At 41.8% G+C, this 21,245-nt stretch overlaps 1 protein-coding gene across 1 annotated transcript in view; it reads right to left on the bottom strand.

Annotated features, from left to right (window-relative positions):
• dnah1 (dynein, axonemal, heavy chain 1) overlaps positions 1-15,210 on the bottom strand; it is a 357,521-nt gene extending 342,311 nt beyond the window's left edge. The window contains exons 1-2 of the mRNA XM_059944450.1: positions 15,164-15,210; positions 750-941 (exon numbers count right to left, since the gene is read on the bottom strand). Of these exons, the coding sequence (XP_059800433.1) occupies positions 750-929 (180 nt within the window). The 5' untranslated portion in view covers positions 930-941; positions 15,164-15,210. The remainder of the gene's footprint in view (positions 1-749; positions 942-15,163) is intronic.
• Between the last annotated feature and the right edge of the window lie 6,035 nt (positions 15,211-21,245).

Here is a 21,245-nt window from a genome sequence, read left to right as displayed (position 1 = left end):
TGTAATGTTGTAATTGGATAACAGTAGCTTGGTCACCATTGTCCAGTTATGCCATTCTATTAATTATTTGCATCACTGGGAAATCTACAGCAACATTGATGCTCCTCTCCAATTCCTCAACATTTCCATGAAGGAGGTACTAAAATCTCTGCGGTCTTCTTTGCTGCAAGTCCTGAGTAGACACCAGATTCAGAATTATTTATCATGTATATCAAAGTGCAGAGTGAAGTATGTAATTTGTGTTAACAACCATCATACCCAATGGTATGCTGGAGGAAGCATGCAAGTGTCATTATGCCTTCCGGCACCAACAGAGCATGTCCACCATGCTCAGTAGCATGGCACATTACACAACAAAAAAGAACATACTATGTAACAAAGCCACAACAACAAAACAAGCCCCGTTCCTCCTTCTCTCCTACATACCTATCCATCCACACACATATACAGTCCTCTAACCCCAGGACAGGCTGTCTTCAGCCTCCAGCCTCCAGTGGACTCATGGATTTGCAGACATTTGACCTTTGATAATGTCCCACCATTGAGCTTGCATGGTCTGTGATGTTCACCTCTCAATATTTCTTCACCTTCCCACACAAAATAGATGAACCACCCAATATAGTGTGGCTCATTGGAGTGTTTTTGGTAGATAAAGTGAATTTACTGGTCAGGTTAGTCACCTGTTGAATCAACAACATTTGAACTGATTTTGATCATAATAGACATTTACAGACATTCATGGCACTTACCCCGAGAACAGTTAATGCCCCTGAAGCAAGGATATCTGAATAGAAGCCTCTTTCTGTGATACTTGGATATTTTCTGCCAGACTGGTCCTCATCCACTGAAGCTCTAGAATCCAATAAGTTTGGTTTAGATGACTTCAACTTCTTCCTGGGAGGGGTTTTCTTTCTATTGTTTGCTTCCATCCTTTACCAGAACTTAATAATTGAAATAAAATACAATAACGTTATTGCCATATAATTTATCTCAACAAAAAATACTGAAAATAATAGACGATAGACAATAGGTGCAGAAATAGACCATTCAGCCCTTCGCGCCTGCACCGCCATTTTGAGATCATGGCTGATCATCTACTATCAATACCCGGTTCCTGCCTTGTCCCCATATCCCTCGATTCCCCTATCCATAAGATACCTATCTAGCTCCTTCTTGAAAGTATCTGGAGAATTGGCCTCCACTACCTTCCGAGGCAGTGCATTCCAGACCCCCACAACTCTCTGGGAGAAGAAGTTTTTCCTTAACTCTGTCCTAAATGACCTACCCCTCATTCTCAAACCATGCCCTCTGGTACTGGACTCTCCCAGAATCTGGAACATATTTCCTGCCTCTATCTTGTCCAATCCCTTAATAATCTTACAAGTTTCTTTTTTTTTAATAATAATATTTCTTTTTGCTACCCCCCCCCACACAAGTTTCAATCAGATCCCCTCTCAATCTCCTTGAGTCCAGCATGTACAAGCCCAGTCTCTCTAACCTCTCTGCGTAAGACAGTCCAGACATCCCAGGAATTAACCTCGTGAATCTACGCTGCACTTCCTCTACAGCCAGGATGTCCTTCCTTAACCCTGGAGACCAAAACTGTATACAATACTCCAGGTGTGGTCTCACCAGGGCTCTGTACAAACGCAAGAGGATTTCCTTGCTCTTGTACTCAATTCCCTTTGTAATAAAGGCCAACATTCCATTAGCCTTCTTCACTGCCTGCTGCACTTGCTCATTCACCTTCAGTGACTGATGAACAAGGACTCCTAGATCTCTTTGTATTTCTCCTAACTCTACACAGTTCAGATAATAATCTGCCTTCCTGTTCTTACTCCCAAAGTGGATAACCTCACACTTATTCACATTAAACGTCATCTGCCAAGTATCTGCCCACTCACCCAGCCTATCCAGGTCACCCTGAATTCTCCTAACATCCTCATCATATGTCACACTGCCACCCAGCTTAGTATCATCAGCAAATTTGCTGATGTTATTCTCAATGCCTTCATCTAAATCGTTGACGTAAATTATATACAGCTGTGGTCTCAATACCGAGCCCTGTGGTCACCACCTGCCATTCTGAGAAACACCCATTCACTGCTACCTTTTGCTTTCTATCTGCCAACCAGTTTTCTATCCATGTCAATGTCTTCCCCCCCAATGCCATGAGCTTTGATTTTACCCACCAATCTCCTATGTGGGACCTTATCAAATGCCTTCTGAAAATTGAGATACACTACATCCACTGGATCTCCCCCGTCTAACTTCCTGATTACATCCTCGAAAAACAACAGATTAGTCAAGCATGATTTACCCTTGGTAAATCCATGCTGGCTTGGCCCAATCCTATCACTGCTATCTAGATATGCCACTATTTCATCCTTAATAATGGACTCTAGCATCTTCCCCACCACCGATGTCAGGCTGACAGGTCGATAGTTCTCTGTTTTCTCCCTCCCTCCTTTCTTAAAAAGTGGGATAACATTAGCCATTCTCCAATCCTCAGGAACTGATCCTGAATCTAAGGAACATTGGAAAGTTCCTTAGACTGTGGAAAAGTGATAGGAGTCTGAACTGGTAAGAATTTTCAACACAGTGAATAGGAAAACTCATTTGCAATTTAAAAGATTAAAAATTTTAAATTAAAATAAGAGAACAAAAGGAGAGTTTAGGAATGTCTTTGAAGACAGAATACAATAACAGAGACCCTATCAAAGATTTATAGAAAATACTGATGAGCTTAAAATAATGAAAATAATGGGATGAGGAAAGGACAGGAAATGATGATCAGCCAACTGACACAATGGCCTGTAGAACTACATGATTTTGTAAGGAAAAGAGCACATGTGTTGGTACTATACAAGATAGCTGACATGCATACACATAACAATGAATAGTTGTCATTACATTTGCCTTCCTGTCCTTTTCCATCATGGGCTATTGAGAAAGATGGAAAGATACAGCAAATGTTGTTAAGAAATATTTCAATGGTTAGTCTATTATAAAAATATTGGTAAGATCAATGATCTGCACTTATTTCTGTGGAACTCTAGAACATGCAAACTAGAAAATCAAATATATTCTTGGCTAATTCATTGAAAACCTTCTGGTAAAATCTCATGTTTTGTAGAATCAGCATAATACTGAACTCGTAATCAGAGGCTTGGGCTTACGATCTTGAGATATACAGTTCCTTGAAAAAGTATTCAGCCCTCAACCCCTCTTTCACATACATACATGAATATTGCAACCAGGGATATTGATCAATTTAATTGAGGATTTTTATTTGTGAATCACGTGCTTTTTCACAGTAGAGCTCAAATAAAACAGGGAAAATTATAAAGAATGAAAAACTAAAACTTCAAAACCTGAAATGTCAGCAGTTCAAGACTTTGTCAAGACTGACGAAAGGTCTCGGCCCAAAACATTGACTGCTCGTTTCCACAGATGCTGTCCGACCTGCTGAGTTCCTCCATCTAGTTGTACGTGTTGCTTTGACCCCAGCATCTGCAGCTTACTTTGTGTTGAGGTCAGGACTCTGACTGGGCTACTCAAGGATGACAATTTTGTTCATTTGAAGTCATTCCATAGTTGCTCTGGCAATATCCTTTAGGTCATTGTCCGCTGAAGGACGAACTTACTCCCCAGTTTAAGCTTTCCGGCAGAGGCTAGCAGGTTTTTATCCTGGGTCTCTCCTGGGTATTTAGCGGCATTCATCTTCCCATCAGTCCTGACCAGATTTCCAATCCCTGCTGCTAAAAAGCACCCCCATAGCATGATGCTACCTCCACTATACTTTACAGTAAAGATGGTGTTACCTGGCTGATACGTAGTATTGCATTTACACCACATGTACCAATTAGTTTTGATGCCAAATGTTCCACTTTAGTCTCATCTGACCAGAAAACCTTCTTCCAAATCTTTACACTAGCTTCTAAGTGATACTTTGCAAAGTCTTTATGGGCAAGGAAATGCTTTCTTTTAGTGGTATGTGTGTTGTAAATCTAATACTGCCCACCAGCCAGATGACAGCATGTAAACCTTCTCTGCAGCCTCTCTAAACTTATCACGCCAGCATTCAAGATGTCATCTTACTGTTCTTTTTCACAACTTCCCTGCCCTTGCAATTTTGCAGCTCAGCCAGTAGAGGGAGACATCCCATTTGATTTCTACCTGTCTGGCCACTTTCAGGGCTTTGTGGACATGCACGCCAAGGTCTCCCTGTTGTTTATACTTCCTTGTATGCTATTATTCATTGTGTATTTCCTGCTTTTCTCCCATACATTCTTTACCAGATTTAATTGCACTAGCCATCTTTGTACCTAACTAACCAATCCCTTAATACTGTAGCTTTACATCACCCAAAACTTCCTTTTTCACCAAACACTGTAATATTTGAAAACTTCTTAATTGTGGATCCTACATATGATCCCAACTCATTCCCATAGTCCACATAAAAAAGCAAGTGGCATAATACTGACACCGGCTGCACACAAATTTCCTTCACTTAAATTTCCCTTGCTGTGTGCCAGTGAATCAAATTTTAATTCAAGTTTTCACTTTCTCAGGGATCAGCTGGGCTCTTAGTATCATGATTAAACTGCCATTGGGACTTTGTCAAATGCTTTACATGATCCATGTAAATTATACAAAATTTTCATCATCATTCCTTAAAATCATTAAACCTTCCTTTAACAAATCCATGCTATTTGGCTTTGATTAGCCTGGGTTGTTACAAATGCTGATATATTCTATCCCTCAGAATCTAGAGTGCAAAATTCAGGGAGTAGAGAGAGGTAAAGGGAGAAGGAAGTCATTTGTAGGTCCCCTATGACCATTCCGCTCAGCAAGTATACCCCTTTGGATTCTGCTGAGGGGATGACCTATCTGGGCAAGGCAGCAGCAGCCAGACCAATAGCACTGTGGTCGGCCCTGAGCCTCAGAAGGGTAGGGTGAGGTCAGGTGGAGCAACAGTCATAGGGGACTCGATAGTTAGGGGGACGGATAGGAGATTCTGTGGCATCAAAAGAGACACCAGGATAGTGTGCTACCTCCCGGGTGCTAGGGTCCAGGATGTCTGAGTGGTTGCAGAGTATTCTTGAACGGGAAGGTGAGCAGCTGGAGGTCATATAACCATATAACCATCACAGCACGGAAACAGGCCATCTCGGCCCTCCTAGTCCGTGCCGAACTCTTAATCTCACCTAGTCCCACCTACCCGCACTCAGCCCATAACCCTCCACTCCTTTCCTGTCCATATACCTATCCAATTTTACCTTAAATGACACAACTGAACTGGCCTCTACTACTTGTCATGGTACATGTTGATGCCAATGACATAGGCAGGAGAGGGATAAAGGTCTTCCAAGGTGGTAATCTCCAGATTACTCCCAGTGTCATGAGCTAGTGAAGGTCAGAACAGAAAGATAGCGGAGATGAATGAGTGGCTGAGGAGATGGTGCAGGGGGCAGGGTTTCAAGTTTTTGGATCATTGGAACTTTTTCTGGGGAAGGGGTGACCTCTACAGGTGGGATGGGTTGCACCTGAACTGGAGGGGAACTAATATTCTGGGAGGGAGGTTTGCTAATGCTACCCGGGAAAGTTTAAACTAGATATGCAGGGGGTTGGAAACCTAAGTGAAGAGGCAGAGGATGGTATATAAGTAGGGACAGCCAGTAGGGGGTTTATGAGGAAGGATTAGCAGATGATAGGGCAAAGATGCAGTCAGCAAGATGATTTGAGATGTGTCTATTTTAATGCAAGGAGTATCATAAGCAAGCCAGATGAACTTAGAGCATGGATCAATGCATGGAACTATGATGTTGTGGCCATTACAGAAACCTGGATGTCTCAGGGGCAGGAATGGCTGCTGAGTATGCCAGGCTATAGATGTTTCAAAAAGGACAAGGAGGAAGGCAAAAGAGGTGGGGGAGTGGCATTGCTAATCAGGGATAGTATCACGGCTGTAGAAAAGGAGGAAGTCATGGAGGGATTGTCTACTGAGTCATTGTTGGTGAAAGTCAGAAACAGGAAGGGGTAATAACTCTACTGTGTGCTTTTGTAGACCCCATCCAATAGTAACAGAGACATCGAGGAGCAGATAGGGAGGCAGATTCTGAAATTGTGCAATAATAATAGGGTTGCTGTGATGGGTAATTTTAACTTCTCTAATATTGACTGGCATCTCCTTAGAGCAAGGGGTTTGGATGGGGCGGAGTTTGTTAGGTGTGTTCAGGAAGGTTTCGTGATGCAATATGTAGATAAGCCAACTAGAGGAGAGACTGTACTTGATCTGGTATTAGGAAGTAAAAGTGGTAATTTGTCAGATCTCTCAGTGGGAGAGTATTTTGGAGGTAGTGATCACAACTCTATCTCCTTTACCATACCGCTGGAGAGAGATAGGAGTAGACAACTTGGAAAAACATTTAATTGGGGTAGGGGGAAATATGATGCTATTAGGCAGGAACTTGGTAACATAAAATGGGAGCAGATGTTCTCATGGAAACACACAGCAGAAATGTGGCAAATGTTCAGGGAGCATTTACATGGCATCCTGAATAGATAAGTTCCATTGAGGCACGGAAAGGATGGAAGGGTAAAAGAACCATGGTGTACAAAGGATGTAAAAAATCTAGTTAAGAAGAAAAGCAAAGCTTACAAAAGGTACAAGAAACTCGGTAGTGTTAGAGCTCTAGAAAATCATGAGGGTGCCAGGAAGGAGCTCAAGAATGAAATTAGGAGAGCTGGAAGGGGCCATAAGAAGGCCTTGGCAAGCAAGTTTAAGGAAAATCTTAAGGCATTCTACAAATATGTGAGATATGCAAATATATGCAAGAGGATGAGCAGTGTGAGAAAAAGACCAATCAGGAGTGATAGCGGAAACATGTGCATAGAGTTGGACGAGGTAGAAGAGGTACTTATTGAATACTTTGCTTCAGTATTCACCAGTGAAAAGGACCTTGGTAATTGCGGGGATGACTTACAGTGGACTGAAATGCTTCAGTGTATAGACACTAAGAAAGTGGATATGCTGGAGCTTTAAAAGGTATGAAGTTAGATAAGTCACCAGGACTGGATGAGATACACCCCAGGCTACTGTGGGAAGCGACACAGGAGATCGTTGTTCTGACAATGATCAATGGGGATGAGAAAAGTACCAGAGGATTGGAAGGTTCCAAATGTTGTTCCCTTGTTCAAGAAAGGGAGTAGAGATACCCAGGAAATTATAGACCAGTGTGTCTTACTTCAGTGGTGGGCAAGTTGTTGGAGAAGATCCTGAGGGGCAGGATTTATGAGCATTTGGAGAGACATAATCTGATTAGGGATAGTCAGCATGGCTTTATCAAGGGAAGGTCATGCCTTACGACACTGATTGAATTCTTTGAGGATGTAACAAAACAGATTGATGAAGGTAAAGCAGTGGATGTAGTGTGTATGGATTTCAGTAAAGAATTTGATAAGGTTTCCCATGCAAGGTTCATGCAGAAAGTAATGAGGCACGGGATCCAAGGAGACCTTGCTTTGTGAATCCAGAATTGGCTTGCCCACAGAAGGCAAAAGGTGGTTGTAGATAGTTCAAATTCTGCATGGAGGTCAGTGACCAGTGGCGTGCCTCAGGGATCTGTTCGGGGGCCCTTCCTCTTTGTGATTTTTATAAATGACCTGAATGAGGAAGTGGAGAGATGGGTTAGTAAGTTTACTTATGATACTAAAGTTGAGGGTGTTGTTGATAGTCTGGAGGGTTGTCAGAAGTTGCAGCAGGACATCAATAGGGTGCAGAACTGGGCTGAGAAGTGGCAGATGGAGTTCAACCCAGATAAGCGCGAGCTGATTCATTTTGGTACGTCAAATTTAAAGAGAGAATGTAATATTAATGGTAAGACTCTTGCCAGTGTGAAAAATTAGCGAGATCTTGGGGTCTGAGTCCATAGGACACTCAAAGCTGCTGCACAGGGTGACAGTGTCATTAAGAAGGCATATGGTGTGTTGGCCTTCATCAACCGTGGGTTTGAGTTCAAGAGTTGTGAGCAATGTTACAGCTATAGAAGACTTTAGTTCTGTGTTCTGGAGTTCTGGAGTACTGTGTTCAGTTCTGGTCACCTCACTACAGGAAGGATGAGGATACTATAGAAAGAATGCAGAGGAGATTTTAAAGGATGTTGCCTGGATTAGAGAGAATGCCTTATGAGAATAGACCATAAGACGTAGGCCATTCGGCCCATCGAGTTTTCCGCCATTCAATCAGCAACCAAAAATAGGATGAGTGAACTTGATCTTTTCTCCTTGGAGCAATGGAGGATGAGAGATGACCTGATAGAGGTGTATAAGTGATGACAGACATTGATTGTGTGGTAGCCAGAGACTCTTTCCCAGGGCTGAAATGGCTAACATGAGGGACATAGTTTTAAAGTGCTTGGAAGCAGGTACAAGGGGGATGTCAGAGGTAAGTTTTTCACACAATGGAGGGTGTGTGGAATGCACTGCCTGCGTCAGTGGTAGAGGCGGATACAACAAGGTCTTTTAAGAGACTCTTAAATGGAGCTAAGAAAAATAGAGGGCTATGCAGTAGAGAAATTCTAGGTAGTTTCTAGAGTAGTCGGCACAACATTGTGGGCTGAAGGGCCTGTAATGTGCTGTAGATTTCTATGTTTTTTCTATGTTTCAACATTTTGTCTTCTGTCAATATCAGCTATAGTTTGTCCAGTCCTCTGCCAAGCTAGTTTAAACTCTTCCCAATGACACTTGAAAATATGTCAGCAAGAGTATTGATTCTGGTACTGCTAAGATGCCAGTTGTTCAAGTACAAGTCACACCTCCCCTAGGAATAAGCTCTGTAATTGTAGAACTCTCAGTCTGCACGATAGCATCAGACCCACATTGATTTGCACTATTAGCCTATTTCTATACTCACTGATGTGTAGTATTCAGGACCTCCAAGTCCTGCTCTTTAATATCCTCGCTTATTCCATGCAATATGCACCACTATAGCTCTCCTGTCCATACTATCCTATTGTTTGGACAGAGTCTCCTGCAGTATGTACTATTGCTATGACTCTGGCTTGTCTTCTCTTAGGAACCATTCTCCACTTTCCCATTTGCTTTGTGCAAATGCTTAAACTGTGGGGTTACCCTTATGGAAGGTGCTGTCCATGTTACACTTAGCTTCTTACAAGCTTTCTAAAGAGCAAGCTTTGGACTAGGAGTTTCCATATACTTTTCTAGTCTGGACTTGGAGCAGGACTGTTCTGTGCCCTCATTCGCAAGGACCTGACAAATTGCCCTAGCCTTCTGACTTGGTTGCAATACACCTCTGTGCCACACAGAGTGAAACTTGCATTTCTAGTTACCGTTTAGTTCCATCTGTCTGTAAAGTACCTGGATGGAAGTTAGGAATACCAATTGCAATGACATAACATTTTTCTCTCTGAGTATGGCTCCTTAGCAGGATGGGTGAGATCCATAGCAATGACAAAGGCAAAACACAGTGCTCATGATGAGGGAAGGATGCAGCTAAGTAAAGTGTAAATAAGAAACTTAAATGATAATGAAGAATATTTAGTGAAATGAGGAGGGGTGAGATATTAAAATATTAATTGTATTTGTTCAATCCATCAACTCTATGACTTTTGACCCTTCGAAAGTGGCAGCAGAGTGCATCATACCACACAAACATTTAGTCCATCAATATTTTTTCACTAGGATCATGGGTGATCCTTTACCATTTTCTTTCACTGACCCCTTGATCCCTTTAATATCCAATGGAATAAAAAACAGTAGATCTGTGTCATAACACAGTAATTGAACCTCCATAACAAACCTCCTGGGTTGAGGATTGAGGAGACTCACCTCTGTTGCCCTCTGACAACATTTCTCCTTATCTTAGTTCCTTGATTTGAGAATATGAACCCTTGTTTAGAAACCTCAGCCAGCAAAAGTATCATGGTACCTACAAACCCCATCTCCAGAAAAGTTGGGATATTTTCCAAAATGCAATAAAAACAAAAATCTGTGATATTTTAATTCACGTGAACCTTTAGTTAACCGACAAAAGTACAAAGAAAAGATTTTCAATAGTTTTACTGACCAACTTAATTGTATTTTGTAAATATACACAAATTTAGAATTTGATAGCTGCAACACACTCAACAAAAGTTGGGACAGAGGCATGTTTACCATTGTGTTACATCAACTTTCCTTTTAATAACACTTTTTAATCATTTTGGAACTGAGGATACTAATTGTAGTAGATTTGCAATTGGAAATTTTGTCCATTCTTGCTTGATATAAGACTTCAGCTGCTCAACAGTCCATGGTCTCCGTTGTCTGATTCTCCTCTTCAAGATGCGCCATACATTTTCAATAGGAGACAGATCTGGACTGGCAGCAGGCCAGTCAAGCACATGCACTCTGTGTCTACAAAGCCATGCTGTTGTAGCCTGTGCAGAATGTGGTCTGGCATTGTCCTGCTGAAATAAACATGGACGTCCCAGGAAGAGACGTCGCCTTGATGGCAACATATGTCTCTCTAAAATCCTAATATACACCTCAGAGTCAATGGTACCTTCACATACATGTAACTCACCCATGCCGTGGGCACTGATGCACCCCCATACCATCACAGATAATGGCTTTTTCACCTTTCACTGATAACAATCAGGATGGTCGTTTTCATCTTTGGCATGGAGAACTCGACGCCCATTTTTTCCGAAATCTAGCTGAAATGTGGACTCATCTGACCACAGCACACGGTTCCACAGTCTTTCGGTCCATCTGAGATGAGCTCGGGCCCAGAGAACTTGCCGGCATTTCTGCATAGAGTTGATGTATGGCTTCCTCCTTGTGTAATACAGCTTCAAGTTGCATTTCTGGATGCAGCAATGGGCTGTGTTAAGTGACAATGGTTCTCCAAAGTACTCCCGAGCCCAGGTGGCTATAATTGTCACAGTAGCATGACGGTTTCTTAGGTAGTGCCGCCTGAGGGCTCGAAGATCACGCGCATTCAACAGTGGTTTCCGACCTTGCCCTTTATGCACTCAGATGTCTCTGAATTCTCTGAATCTTTTCACAATATTATGTACTGTAGATGTTGAAAGACCTAAATTCTCTGCAATCTTGCGTTGGGAAATGTTCCTTTTGAACTGACTAACAATTTTCTCACGAATTTTGGCACAAAGGGGTGAGCCACGACCCATCCTTGCTTGCAAAGACTGAACCTTTGATGGATGCTACTTTTATACCCAGTCATGATACCTCACCTGCTACCAATTAGCCTGCTTAATGTGGAGTCTTCCAAAATGGTGTTACTTGAATATTCTGTGCACTTTTCAATCTTATTTTAACTCTGTCCCAACTTTTGTTGAGTGTGTTGCAGCCATCAAATTCTAAATTTGTGTATATTTACAAAATACAATTAAGTTGGTCAGTAAAACTATTGAAAATCTTTTCTTTGTACTTTTGTCAGTTAAATAAAGGTTCACGTGAATTAACATATCACAGATTTTTGTTTTTATTGCATTTTGGAAAATATCCCAACTTTTCTGGAGATGGGGTTTGTACCTTGTCAAGAATGTTATATACAGTATTTCACATTATTCAGTACTGAATGGACATAACACTCACCTTGAACTGGCCAATGCCAACATTCATACTCTATTCTGAACCGTGGGACATTCATTCCCCTTATGTAGTGTAGTAATTAAGTTATACATGTGCTTTATACATATTGAAATTTGGGTACATTCCATGCCTCAACTAAGAAAGGAAGTTATAAATTTTGCTCTATACACCTAACTTTAAAAATAACTTCAGATTAGAAATCCATGCTCTTTCTGGGTAATTCTAATAAAATTACAGATTATGCCTTGGGATGAAGAATAGGTTTAATCCTTTGAAACATGGTCAAATGGTTTTGGAAGAGAAGTCAGCTAAAAGGTATTAGACACGGGAATACGTGAATGACGTGGGTGTGATTTCTGTTCCTTCTCACCATATAGACTGTCCATTAAATTTTATTGCTGCCACTCTGGATTTTGGCAAGATGTTCATTTCATTACTTCCACTTTCTTTCCTGTTGTTCTCTAACCTTACAAAAATTTATTTAGTGATTTACACATCCAATATTGTCAGTTTATGCTACTCCTATTACCAGTTTATGGAAGTTTTAAAAAAATTCAGACAAAAGAGGGCACTTCTGGTATTCCTCAAAACTCATTTTCTCCTTAGTAATATAAATGTAACAGCATAAATTTGGTTGTGATGCAAGATCTCAACCACAAGTGTCAACCCTCACATTGCCTTCACAGATGTTGTCTGACCCACTAAGTTCTTCCAGCAGTTTAGCTTCAAATTTCAGCATTTGCACTTTCTATGTCTTCATAACTTTAGCTTAGCTTCTACTCAAAAGTTGTATCCAAAGCATGTATTATGTATCAAAATGGTTGTTGTGACATGCCTAGTGTGGTAGTGTAGTAAGTAGTGTTTGTTGCTCTCACTTTCAGCTTCCACTGCTAGCTAGCAGACTCGCAAAAAGGAGAGCTGAATGTGTAAGTCTCTCCCTGCTGGTACACAGCCTCTCCAACAGCAAGGCTGATGTAGTGTCTCCATGCTAGCAACACACAGAAACTGAACTCCTTTCAGACTCAGGCTGAACTACAGAGGAGGTCTGGCTCCTGCACACAGGCCCATCGGTGTATGGACACTCCCTGGTGCTCATGAACCAGATCCCCAGCTATGTGCATTGTGGGCAGTCTCGGGAGACATGAAGGCTATGGGAGTAAATCCAAAGTGGAGCCCCGAAGGGGGTTGGATGTCATTGAACATCCTGCCGGCAGCTCCTGCAGCCAAGCTGGTGCCAAATGTATTGCTTCATAAGCTTTCCTTTGGATTACACTGGTGAGGCCAAGAGGGGGATCTTGACGACTGGGCATCTCAGGATCTCCATACCTTCCACCCAGGCTTGTGATGATGATCATCATCACCCATTGCCCTTCAAGACTGACAGATGCCAACAATAACAACAATACAACTTGAAATTTGCATTCTCCAGATAGCCATGGAAACTTGAAAGAATATGAAAGTCATTCATAGAGGAACATCAACCCACTTCCCCGTTAAAAAACAGCATCCAAATAATCAACGCCTCCAAAACACCCTCCCCCATACAAAACGTTACTTATGAACTGCTACACAAATTTAACGTTTCTCTGTCATTTGTAATTACAACTCTGCTGTTTGATATCATTGGTCAGACGGTATCCGCAGGGACACATTCAGATGTAACCTGAGCAGTGTTAAATTCCCATTCAGTTGGGCTCCTGGAGATTGACGTACCAGAACCATTCCCACCCATGCTGATCTAAAAGTTCTGGTGTTGGTGTGGGTTCTGGATCTTCCCTCTGAGAGTTCTCACCAAAATTACAGGGAATATTTTGGGTATTTTTGCCAAAATTCTAATGGCAATATGTACAGCTAAACACAAAATATATCATTAAAATCATGAATCATTTGAGTATTTCAGGCATTAAAACACAAAGATGGATAGTTCCATTTGAAATGGTGCATTGTCTTTTCTGGTGCTAATGTCACCCCAAAAAAGGGAAGTGGTAAATACCTGGAACGTACTGCCAGGGGTGGTAGTGGGTATGATTGTGGCTTTTAAGAGAATGTAAGATAGATACATGAATATGAAAGAAATGGGGGGGGTGGGGTATAGATCATATACAGGCAAAAGAGATTTAGTTCAGCATTGTGAACCAAAGGCCTGTTCCTACATTGTACTGTTTTATATTGTAAGTCTGAAACCAAAACAAAATACTGGAAATGCTCAGGCAAAATCTGTACAGAGAGAAAAGCTGAGTTAATATTAGAGATGGATAAACTTGCATTAGAACTTTCCAGCACTGAAACAAACAGTAAAGGTGAATTACCTGATTGTTTTTCAATTGTCTCTCAAAGTCTACAATGTGCCTAGACAATGAATAAAATGCTGTCCCTCTGTCATATAGAGTAGACAACCACAGATAGGTCAGAGTGGATGAAAATGAAGACCTAATTTGGAAGCCTAGGGTCACCCTTAAGTACAGAATAGAAGCTTGCAATTACGTTATGAATTAAATCTCAACTCCGTCACAATTTTGGCAGAGTGCCATAGCAGGTACTGTTGTCAATCTTGGTTTGCTCCTTATCTCTGGTACTGATTTCACCTCCTCCCTGCGATGTTCCTACATCCTATAGAAATGCAGGGTAGTAAGCACAGTAGCTTAGCAATCATTATAATAGTTTACAGCACCAGCGACCCGGGTTCAATTCCTGCCACCGTCTATAAGTTAATTCCTGCCACTGCCACTTTCCCAGTGACCACGCGGGTTTCCTCCCACCTTCTAACGATGTTGGGGTTAGTTGGACACATTGGGCCAGAAGGGCCTATAACCATGCTACACATCTAAATAAAATAAATTACGCCTAATATATATGAGTGGCAGGAAAATCAGGGAAAGTTAATGAGCCCCAGAAGGAGAAAAGAATACCGGAAAATAAGTGGCTATTTGGGTGCTACCATAGACTCTCTGGGCCCAATAGCTTCCAGGAAATCTTCTTGGACCTCAGTGCCACATGTGAATGGCCTAACGTAATAATCTGGAACTTGAATGAATGTGCTGAGCAATTCAGTGGATATCATTGCTTTGTCTTGATGACTAAATGTGGACATTGGGAATGTACTCTCATTCGTGTGTTTTTTTTCTTTTCCAGCTGATTCCATCTCATCAGTTCAGATTGGTCCACATTTTGACGTAAACTCTTAAATGAGACAATTTTCCATAGCAGTGACATAAAACTAGGCAGCACAGGTTTGGGGGTAAGGAAAATATCCGAGAAAGAGCATTTTCACTCAGAGGGTGGTGGGAATCTGGAACTAGCTGTTTGAGGGGTGGTGGAGGCACAGGCTTCGGTTAAGAAGTATCCAGACGAACACTTGACTGGTCAGAGGCTTTGGACAGTATAAGAGACGGGTGGGCCAAGGGGCCTATTTCTGTGATAACTCTACGATTCTAAATGTACGGAGAGAGGGCGTGTGTGAAAGGGGGGACTTGCGTTTGAGAGGGTGCGTGTGAGGGAGCGAGGGGGAATTAAATCCAATAAATTGGTCAGTCGTACTCACGCTGGGCTAACGGCCACTGTCGCACCGCGCGTCGCCACCGAACCCCGCGTCGCTTGGCAACCGAACGCTACGCGGTTACCAGGAAGTGAGCACCAATCTCTCCGGAAGGGGCTCGGAGTGCAAAGTACACACCAGCCAGACCACGGCATTGAACAAAATATAATAGTAATGTAATTGTCACCCATGCTTCTAAAATTCAAAGATTCCATTGCTTTTTTTCATATTTCTAAATGAAGTGCTGATCCCCTCTCCGAATTTCGCTTTGGAATACGCTACTATCAACGGCGGGGGGGAGGTGTTCATGTCCAACTCCAGTCTGAACTGCGGTGCTCGCTCCGCAAAATATAAACTAGTTTCATTTTCCTTTTAAAAAAATCTCCTCTTGAAAAAATAACCTAAAAAAATTAAAACGAAGTATCCAAGTACGGATAATCAACTGGAGCATTTCTGTTTCTGAATGATTATTATCACTTTTATATGACGTGAAAAGTGTTGTATTGCGACTGCAAATAATTATACGGGCATAAAGTTATTATGATATACAGTATGAATAGTGCAAGAAACATAATACTGAGCGAATGTTCATAGGTTCATGACATCTGATAACGGATTAAGTGTGCGTTTACAGGTCTTGTAAATCTTTTAGAAAAAATAATTCTGACATCTCCATGGCGCAGAATAAAACTTTTCTTCACACTTTTAAATGTCGGAAGGTCACAAAATGCACAAGGAGAACGTCCGTTGCTTTGAACCATTCGCTCCGATGAAATTGACACGCAAACTGCAGGCAGCCCATGCAGACAGAAAGTCATATTGGCTCAGAACAAGAAGAAAAATTGAAGGTTTTTCTTTTGCAATTATAACAAAGTCAGAATTTATTTTTTTATATTTCTAATAGCCCTTCCTGGCGAGTTATAATCGTCAACTTGGTCAAGATAACTCTAAAAGTGATGTTAGATTGGAAGCTTCAAGATTTATACCGATAGACGGTGATATATTCCCAGACACGAGAATTTAACCTGGGCACAGCATTTTGCAATTACAAAAAAGGCATACCGTTGGCTATATTTCGTTAGGAGCTTGAGGAGACTTGGTATGTCACCAAAAGACACTTGCAAATTTCTACAGATGTACTGTGGAGAGCATTTGGTTACAGTAAGTCGGATATGGAAGGGCCATTGCACAGGATCAGAAAGAGCTGCAGGAGTTGGAAACTCAGCCAGTTCCATCATGGGTGTTAACCTCCCCAGCACTGAGGTCACCTTCAAAAGGTGATACTTCTAAAAAAGCAGTATTCATCATGAAGGATCCCCTTTACCCAGTCTATGCCCTCTTCTCATCGCTACCATCAAGGAGGAAGTACAGGAGTCTGAAGACACACACTCAATGTTTCAGGAACAACTTCTTCCCCTCTGCCATCAGACTTCTGAAAGGACAACGAGACACTACCTCACTACTTTTTACTATCTTTTTGCACGACTTATTTTACAACTTTGAATCACAGTGGATTTAACTTGGCTTTTTTAAAACAGAACAAGATTCTTTCATGCCAAAGTGAAAACAGATCTTTACCAAGTGATCCAAATGAATCACAAATATAAAAAAAACAAAATAATTGATTGCCAATCTATTCACCCCCTTTAATGTGTCACACCAAATCATCACTGGTGCAGCCAATTGGTTTTAGAAATCATGTAATTAGTTAGATAGAGATCACCTGTGTGTAATCAATGTGTTTCAACTGATTGTAGTCTTTTTAAAAAAAAATACACCTGTATCTGGAAGGTCCAACTGCTGGTGAGTCAGTATCCTGGCAAAAACTACACCATGAAGACAAAAGAACACTGCAAGCAACTCTGTGAAAATGTCATTGAAAAGCACAAGTCAGGAGACGGATACAAGAAAATTTCCAAGCCACTGAATACCCCTTGGAGTATAGTTAAGTCAATCATCAAGAAATGGAAAGAATATGGTACAGATGTAAATCTGCCTAGAGCAGGCTGTCCTCAAAAACTGAGTGACCGTGCAAGAAGTGGGACTGGTGATGGAGGCCACCAAGAGACCTATGAAAACTCTGGAGGAGTTACAGGCTTCAGTGGCTGAGATGGGAGAGACTGCACATACAACTGTTGTCTGGGTGCTTCACCAGTTGCAGCTTTATGGCAGAGTGGCAAAGAGAAAATCACTGTTGGGGGGGAAAAAATTACATAAAATCTCAGCTCAACTGTGCCAGAAGGCATGTGGGAGATGGAAGTCAGCTGGAAGAAGGTTCTATGGTCTGATGAAAACAGATATCTATCACCGTCTGCAGGTAGCAGCAGTACAATCTTTTGAATCAACTATGATGGTCTCCTTATGGGTTGTCTGTTGGTGGGTCTTCAGGTAGCTGTATTCCATTAATGGAGAATACCTGTGTGTGACTTTGTCTAACGTGGGGAGGCTGATGCACGGGCAGCCACCACACAGTCCTTGACAGATAGGAATCACGGTCCGGTGGCATGGAGTGCAAGACGAATGGGGACCCTTCACTGCCATTGTGTTCTGTCATCATCTTCTGCCAACTCCATCGATGAGTCTTGGTTGGATTTCTCTTTGTCTGGAATTTCTCCTTTGACCTTGCCACCAGCTAAATCCGGGGTGACACTACCACCAGCTAAATCCAGGTGACATCGCTCACAAGATCTCAGGAACTCACAAGCCTCTCCACTACGACAAGGTGATGATCCTCGGAGAAGATAGGTAGAACTCCAGTAAGGGACCTCTAATGGAATTGCTCTGCCTGCAAAGGTGAAGACTTATTATCCTGAACATCCTCTTGGCAGTTTGTAGCTCAACCACTTTGCATAATGTCACTGATGCTGTCCACTCAGAAGGATTTTGTCCCCTTTTTATTGATGGGAGAGAGGATAGTATGAACATATGAATTGTTTCTGAAAATTCTGGCATCCACACCTTAACCTGGAGCCCTTTGCTGCTCAAAGGACTATCATGCATAGAACACGTAGTTAGTGTAAGAGGTCATTGTTACAGTCAATGCTGAGACACTTGCATGATTTTACCTTCCTGAGGTAGGTAGCTATTCCCACCATAATTAAAAACTGTGCCCAACTTCAGGACCTAGTGTTTGGGGTCCCATCATTGGTGAGTCTGGAATTTGAGGCCTAGTGTCTGATAATCGCAGATTCTAGTATTGATGCTGAGGCCCAAGGGTTGAATTGGAAATCCAGAAGTCGAATCTTGTTGGCCAGAGCCCCGATTCCACTAGGGAAGTCAAAGGTCAAATGTCCGAGGCCACTGGAGTCCTGGGGTTGGAGAACTGTGTATCTGTGTGGGTGGTAGGGTAGGAGGGAGGAACGGGCTTTGTTTTGTTGCTGCTTGTTGTGTCCTGTGTTGTTCCGCCAAGCATTGCAGGCAAGCTACTGTTCATATATTGGCGCAGGAATGTGTGGCAACATTTGCGGGCTGTCCCCAGCTCATCCGCTTGTGTTGGTTGTTAATGTATGTTTCACTGTGTGTTATGATGTACTGTATATGTGATAAGTACATTTGAATCCTGATAAGTGGACAACCCTTGTAAATCAAGGGCAAACCCTTCTAAGTGCTATTCTTCACTCCAGCCCAATTCCTAGTTGTTCTACAGAAAAGAATTACAACTGCAATCTTAACTCATTAGCTGTTATATCCTTTATAATATGGCATCAAGACCTCAGTCCTTGTCTACTCCACAGCAGCTGTAGAAGGAAGAAGGTGGCTTGCAATGATGAAAGGAAACACTCTGAATGTATTATCCAGGCATACCTTATGTCCCTGAGTTTAAGATTAAAAACCTATATTTGCTAATGATTCACAAATGTGACAGCCCATACCCAAGTCCAGTGGGAGCATAAGACCATTCAGTGACAAATTTACAATGCCGTACTAGTTCCAGAATTGCTATAACATTAGCTTGGAGGTCTCATTATTTCCCTAAGAGACCTAATGGCATTCCAACTATAAAGTCATCGATTAGAAAATAGCCTAGATCACATTTTGTTGCCATGGATACAACAGCATTTTGTAAGATCCTGCAAAGCTTCACCAAGCATCTCAATCCATATTTCATACAACAGTTTCTCTATATAAAAGACTGAAAAATGTTTTCAAGGTAAGTTCTCTACAGCACCAAAGATACTGATGAATCTTATTAAAACAAAACAGACTACTGCCACTATCTTCAAGAAAAGCCCCTAATGCATGGAGATGATAGATAATCATCAGAGTGTAGACATTGTACCACGTGAATAGCAGCACTTTGTCAACTGTAAGGAAGAGCAACAAGCTCTAAGTTAAGAATGGAGCAACTAAACACCTCAAATATAAACTTCAAGACACACCGAATCTTCCCTGAAGTATATTTTCCCTTTTCTTAGTTAATCATTATCCCAGGGACCCCTTTTGCACAAATCAGGAGCAGGCAGAACAAAGCCCATCAGTACGTCAAACATTTTTTACATATATTCTGCATTTTATGTATGCATGCAGCGACACTCGGATAACACTTAGACACAGGATAATAAGCAAGAAGTATCATTAGTGCCACACACAGGTTTGTCTCCAACAAAAGAGGTTGACATTTATCATTAGTATCCCAGTGCTTTGCCATTGCTGTCCTCAACCATCTACATCCTGGGAAATCAGCATGTGCTAGAAGCTTAATTGGGCCTCATTTGTTTTATAATTCATTTCTAGAGAGAGGTGCTGGTAGGACATAGAATCTTATAGTACAGTATAGGCCCTTGAGCACACAATGATGTGCTGGCCTTTTACCATACTCTAAGATTAATCTAACACTTCCCTCCCACACAGACCTCAATATTTCTGTCATTCGTGTGCCTATCTAAGTTTCTAAAATGTCCCTAATGTATCTACCCCCACCATCACCCTGGTGGGATGTTCCATGCACTCACCTCTCTGTGTGTAAAAACAAACATATCTGACTTTCTCCCTATACGTTCAAGCTCAAGTTCAAGTTTAATTATCATTCAAACATGTGAGGGGTGATTGATAAGTTCATGACCTAAGGTAGAAAGAGTCAATTTTAGAAAACCTAGCACATTTATTTTTCAACATAGTCCCCTCCTACTCAGTCCAGCAGTTGTGGAGCATACAGATCTTGGACCTCCAGTAAGTGTCCACAGATGGGTGATTGATAAGTTTGTGGCCTAAGGCAGACGGAGATGAGTTATACAACTCTCGTTACATGCACATGCAGGTCAACTCTTTGAGTGATTATGCAGGAAGTTAATAACTCATCTCCTTCTACCTTAGGCCACGAACCTATCAAACACCCCTGATGAGTTATTAACTTCAAACATTCTGCATAATCACTCAGAGTTAAACTGCATGTGCATGTAACGGGAGCTGTGAGGGGTGATTGATAAGTTTGTGGCCTAAGGTAGAAAAGCCAATCTTAGAAAACCTAGTACGTTTATTTTTCCTACATTTACACACTTAGTCCAGCGGTTGTGGAGCATACAGATCCCTACTAGAAGTCGGTGTCTTGGACCTCCAGAAATGGTCCACAGCATGGGTTGATTGATAAGTTCGTGGCCTAAGGTAGACGGAAATGTTATTAACTTCAAACTTTCTGCATTTTCACCCAAACAGTTTAACTGCACGTGCATGTAATGAGAGCTGTATAACTCATCTCCTTCTACCTTAGGCCACTGACTTATCAATCACCCTCCTGTGGACACTTTCTGGAGGTCCAAGGTCTGTATGCTCCATGACCGCTGGACTCAGTGTGTAAATGTAGGAGGGGACTACGTTGAAAAATAAATGTGCTAGGTTTTCTAAAACTGACTCCTTCTACCTTAGGCCAAAAATTTATCAATCACCCATCGTATATGTATACAGCCAAACAAGACAGTATTCCTTCAGAGCCAAAGTGCAAAACACATTACCAGCAGCACATAGCTTATATGGTTATGGTAACATAAAAGCATACAGTCACAAATAATGATGTAACCCAAGCGGCAAAGCCTGTAGGTTGAAGGTACATGGGATGTTGTCCTGGTCCAGCTTGTTCTTCCAGGGGGCTGCA

Source organism: Hypanus sabinus, chromosome 19, assembly GCF_030144855.1.
Source record: "Hypanus sabinus isolate sHypSab1 chromosome 19, sHypSab1.hap1, whole genome shotgun sequence".
Classification (NCBI taxonomy): Eukaryota; Metazoa; Chordata; class Chondrichthyes; order Myliobatiformes; family Dasyatidae; genus Hypanus; species Hypanus sabinus.
This window is presented reverse-complemented; position numbering and strand designations above follow the sequence as displayed.